This window comes from Psittacula echo, assembly GCF_963264785.1.
Source record: "Psittacula echo genome assembly, chromosome: 10".
NCBI lineage: Eukaryota > Metazoa > Chordata > Aves > Psittaciformes > Psittacidae > Psittacula > Psittacula echo.
Window position 1 is genome coordinate 9,195,952 of NC_137741.1, and position 6,000 is coordinate 9,201,951.

The window sequence follows — 6,000 nt, forward strand, 5'->3', positions numbered from 1 at the left end:
TGTGTATCTGAAACTGTGCTGTAATAAATTATACATTAGAAATAAACCCATAGTGTATTTTTTTTTCTCTCCAGCTAGATACAGTGAACAGAACTACCTGATGGGGCTCTCGTGCACTAATAAATTATTTATCAACCAAAGTTTCAATGACCTTACCTCCTATGTTACTAGAATGAAAATAATACCATCCTAAACCTTAGTATCTTTTGCACTAAATTGAAGAGACAACGCTACTGTGACTGTCTAGCTGTATCTCTGGTTGGCCAGATTGCTGTCTACCAGCTCCTGCCTACATGGAGATATGAAACAACTAATTAAACAATAGATTATACTTTGGTTATATAACAAAGATGCATTCAAGGAACTTACTCTGCAACTAGCATTTTTTCATCCACAAACAATAAATCAGAATTTGACTGTGAATCACTTACAGGGGTCAACCAATTCGTAAAAGTCAAGTAAATCCTAGATCAGCTATTAGTCACTTTTCTTTAAAGTTACTACTGCTTCTGCAAATAGTAAATATATATATATAACATCTCAAACTACTATTTACTTAAATTATAAAAGTACTGTTTGCATATGAACTCACAGGCAAAGAAAAGGAGGCAGATTGCGAAAACCGAGAGGCTACAAAGTGTACATTTTGTACGCTTTGTAACACATTTTCATAAACTAGCCTTGGTGTCAGTTGGCTTCTCTGTAAATGTCGTACAAGAAATGATTCAGTAATTCAGAACAAAAAAATGTCAGTAGACTAAGAAAGAGGCCTTTCACTTGCTGTGTTAAAAGAGCAAATACTTTTAATTCATAGAAATGATTGCATGAAATGTAACATTGAAGTTGGCTCTTGTTTTCTAACAACCTATTATCTAATAGTAAATAACAGCCTGTTATCTAATAATGTATACAAATGCACAGACTTTAAATAGTGGAAACAATTTGCATTTCACTATTTTGGGTGTTCTCTGTGTGCATTCTTGAATTCCATCCTCATACCTCTATATTCCTATTGTACAATAACAACTAGCTAAAATGACTGTGTCCCCACTCTCCCATGCCTCAAAATCATGAAAAGATCATGGAAATACTACTGCTAGCTGTCTCTTTCTACATACACCATCTGTTGTCTAACACAGTACAGTAGAAAAATACCTGCAAAAAGTAAACCTACAATCTAGAGTGATTATTTAAATGTGGAAATAGAATTTCAAATAAACTTTCATATTAGCAGTATTTAATTGCTTGTGTAACATACATTCAACTTGGCTATATGCTTATTTTAAAAGCAGTCCATGTACAAAACAGATTTTATAGTAGCTTAAGCTTTGGATGCTCATTACTGCTAAACACAATCTTTGACTAAAGGCACAATTTTTCATCTTTAAAATTAATGTATTAGGTCATTATTTTTTGAAGGCAGATAAAGAAAGAAAAGATTCAGTCAAGGTGACAATTACCACCTGGCTAGCTACACTAATTACATGCTCTCAATTAAATGCACATGCAATATTATAGCATATGCACTGTAATTTGCATTATAGTGTACGTTAATATTGAAAGTCCCCATATTTGTGTATTACTAGAGATATTACAAGTAATGTATATGACTGTCTGCTCTGAAGTCTGTTAACACTGGAGATAAAGATAATTAATAAATCTTTGTCAACACCTTCTGTGATTTCAGCTCTTTTCTACCAGCCCTTCATTTACACTTCTTTTTCCTCCACACCCTTCTTCTCCCTCTCTTGGGGACTGACTACTTCTTCTTTGAGGGCTTACTAGGAGTACAACTAAGAACAGAATTAAAACCAGTTTAGATTTGAACTCTCACAAATACTTAACAAGTCATAGGTTACATACAGGATGCAGAACACTGCTTGTGAGAATGAATATAGAACAAACCATGCCTTGAAAACTGTTAAAGAAAGCACTGTGATATCTGAACAGTCAGGATTACTCCTGTGAATACAATGATAAAACTATAAGAAAAACAAGAACAGTGTACCATTTCGTTCTTTTTGTAAGATAGAAATCTTATAAAATTTAATACAAAGCAATATAATTGCTCCCTAAACATGTTCAGAAAATTCCTTCAAAACAAACTTGTAAAATTTTAGGCTCTTAACTTCCAGGGGACTAGATCACCCTATGAATAAAACCAGACATAAGCAGAATTTTTGTCACCAAATTCAACGAAAGCAGAACCAGGTACCACCCAGAAATTTATGTTCAACTCTAGTAAGAACAACTACTTAAAAGACAATAATAAAACACTATTACCTCCAGCAAGGATCTTCTCTTCCAAATCACTCATCTGTTTCTTGTATGCTTTTAAAGCTGCTTCCTTAAATGATGGTCGTATCCTTTTTTTCTTTGGCACTTCAGTAACTATCTCTGGGACATTCTGATTTTCATCTTCCCGTACTTCTATGTCAGCAGCCATGTCACTTTCAACTTCCAATATCTCTTCACTGACCACACTGTCAAACAGTGTGTCATATTGCTCCCCTGGTAGTACTACATATGGAGTATCATACGAAGGCTGCTCAGGTTCATATTCTTGGACCTGCTCACTAGTTTCACTACTGTTAGTTCTATTTTCTAGTTTAGCAAGGACTTGTTCCATTACTTCTACATAGTCTGTTTCATTCTCAGCAGGTGGTTCAATTAAGTCTTCCCCATACCCTGCTTTGTAGCAATAAGGCTCAGCATAAACATCAGAGTCGAGTGTTGTACTCGATTCATTTGCAGTAGACTGAGATAAAGTTCTAAACCTTCCCATGAAAGATGATCCACTGTCTTCATATCCACTTAAACTTTGTGTACTTTTATTCCAGACTACTTCTAAAGCTGACTTAGCTCGTTGAAGTGTAGATCCAAATTTAGGAAAGCTGAAAGTCTTATCAGAAAGATCTATGCTTAATCGGCTATGCCATGATTTAGGTGCTGTTTCTTCGGAGTCGTCGCTTTGTAGTTCACTCTGACTTCGGTACATCATAGGCAATCTGTTTTGATTCTGATAAGAGGAGATAGAATTTGTTTCCTGATAATCATCATATTGAGCAGTCCACTGACTTTGTGATTCGCTATCAAGGCCTGGACATGATGGAGAAGTACCATCAAGAGTAAAATCATAGCTTTCAGTATCATACTGGAGGTCAGAATTTTGGCACTTTCCAAAATCTGTCTGTTGATCTGAAGGGCTGCTCATATCATACACAAAAACTTCCTGTGCAGGTGAGTCTAGGCCCAAATTTGCCCCTTGTTCCAACTGATTCCAGTCTTTCCATGGGGAAAGATCATCATGTAAAGAAAGCTGAGGATCACTATAGTGGCTTCTGTCTCCTGTTGCACATATTCCATTGCTTAGACCACTGTCAACAGTTTCTACGTTTTCTACCTCATTTTGGTCTGGATACTGTTGCATATCTTGGACAAAAGTCTGCTCCTGAGAACTGCCATACCAGTTTGTAGAATCATCTTGCCTTCTCTGCCAGAGTTCTCGATCAGAGGAAGACAATAATGAACTGCCATTCGTTCTGCTAAAATACTGATTTTCTGAAAAATCCTCAGAGTAAGACTGACACAATTTTGAGAAATCTGACTCTGAACGGCTAAGTTTTGGCGTTGCAAAATCATTGTGTAAATGCCATAGAGGAGTCACGTCTGAATAATAGGTCTTTGACTCTTTTTCCATGTTGTCAAATTCTGGTGACTGACTGTCATAATTTCTTCTGTTTGAAAAGGTGTCATTGTCAACAGTTCTATTAAGGTCTTTAGTATCTGGGGACTCAATACTCCCCTTTGTAGTGCTTGTTTTGATTTGAAATGCGGATTTAGATATCCTTGCATAACTGTTTTTATTTATATCTGATTCCAAGTCTTTATCACTGTCAGGTGACTCCCAGTCATGCATTTTAGTTTTTGTATCCACAGTTAGAAGCTTCATATCCATACTCTCATATGTCTGAGAGGAAGGTAACCCTCTTTCCCTTCTGTCTTTTATGTCATGGGAAAATATGTCTGTAGAAATTCCAATGCCAGTTCCCTTAAGTTTATATGACTTTTTTAAAATCAAATCTCTCTGTTGTGAGGACTCAAAGTAAACAAGAATGGGTCTTGGCTTTGCATTTGGACAGTCTCTTTGTTGTCCCAGTCTTTGGGCAAACTCAATTTTAATAGTGCTTTGTGCCTCTGAGAACCCCATTTTACCTATTAATATTTTGTAAACTATGCTTTCAGTTTTTTCTAGCCTCTCTTCAGGCACATTTAGAAACCTAAGACTTGCTTTGTTTCCTGGATGGCCCACCTGCTTAATGTAGTCATGTATGTCCCGAGTTTCTCTTCTGGACTGTACAAATCCAGTTCGCAATTGTTCAATTTCATTTTGTACAACTTCTACACTGCTTGAAATTTCATCAATTGATTGTTTCAGAGCATTAACATGCCCTCTTAATTCAGACAGTTCTGTTTCAATTTGACTTATTCCCTGAAGCTCTTTAAAGATCATTTCCATAACATCATGGGTTTGGCTAATACAGCTTGTTGAACTAAAGCCAGGTTCAAAAGTATTTGATTTCTGGTGACGGCCAGTTCTGTCTAGAGATTTACTTCTTAAGCCCCATGTTTTCTTCCACGTACTTAGTTCTGAGTCAGATGAGACACATTCTTGACTCTTCTTCCATTTCCTTAGTTTTCGTAAAGCTCCCAGCTTCAGTGTGTGTAAAGTGCGTTCTCCATCTGAACTTCCATCAGATGGTGCCAGGCTGCTTAAGCTTTTTCTGTTGCGTCTCACAGGCATTGTGTGTGATAAGTATTCGTTTTTCTTGCTGCTACTTTTTCCTTCACTTAGTGACTCAGAATATGAACTATCATTTGAAGATAGATCTTGAACTATATCTTCATTATTACTGTTTCTTACAAAAATATGCTTTTGCAGTCCATTAGCAATAGCAACTCTGTAACTGAATGTTGGAGAAAGTGAAAATTCTCTATTACTTTCCTCTTCTTCAGCTGACAAGTTGCGAGCAGATGGACACTTGGCAATCTTTTTCACAGTGCTTTTTAAAGTATTTGAAAATTTCGGATTCTTTGTTTGTCCAATCTGAGTTAAGTCTTGTTCCTTTTTGCTCTGACAACTCTCTTGCCTTTTTGTACTATTTCCCGATTTCTTTGTAAACATTCCTTTGCAAAGCTTATATATGTAAGATGAGATCAGGCTTTTTAAGAGGGCAGAAACCATGGAGTGTAATTTGTATTAGGCTGTTTCCATAAAACACAATTTTTGATCCAGACGAATATTTGTACCTCCAACAGGATCATCAGGAAATATTTCATCCACAGACACTATAAAGTGCTCTGATGCTCTGGCATCATTTGACAGAAAAAAAAAAAAAATTAAAAATCTGCTTGTTTGAAACCAGATCCTGGAGGGGTTTTGTACGTCTTGCGAAATCTCACTCTGTTGCACATGGCTTCTTGAAGTGTCTAGAAAGGAGGGAATGACATTACAATGGCTGCCAAGAAAACTTATCGTTCAGTAATACCAGTGTTGGTTTAATCGGGTTACAACTGAAACACAGAGGACTTAAGTATTTATTTATACTTTCCCCATAATTGTGTGAATAGATTTTTTTATAAACAATTGAAGCTGAAAGGAGGTTTAAGCAAATATTTTTAACATAAATGAATAAGCTATTTACAGGCTTCTTTGTCCAGTTCAATTCTCCAACTTTTAACTGAGATATTTGGAATTAATGCTGTCTGCTTTTTCTTCAGGGTAATGACATCTCAACTTAGATCCCTATGAAACACAGCAGTGGTCAAAAAATTGACTAGGCAATGAGTTGCTACAAGCTAGTAAAATACAATTTTTCAAGTGTCTCTTGGTTCATCTTCTGGAGCAACGTGGGATTCTGATAAAAATCAATATTGTATTCATGAAGTACTATTCTATCTTGAAATAGAATTATGCATATGACTATGGTTTGCAAAGTA

At 36.0% G+C, this 6,000-nt stretch overlaps 1 protein-coding gene across 1 annotated transcript in view; it reads right to left on the bottom strand.

Annotated features, from left to right (window-relative positions):
* UNC13C (unc-13 homolog C) overlaps nt 1-5,447 on the bottom strand; it is a gene marked incomplete at its 3' end in the record, with an annotated part of 135,729 nt that extends 130,282 nt beyond the window's left edge. Inside the window, exon 1 of the mRNA XM_080626807.1 lies at nt 2,284-5,447. Coding sequence (XP_080482933.1) covers nt 2,284-5,245 — 2,962 coding nt within the window. The 5' untranslated portion in view covers nt 5,246-5,447. The remainder of the gene's footprint in view (nt 1-2,283) is intronic.
* Between the last annotated feature and the right edge of the window lie 553 nt (nt 5,448-6,000).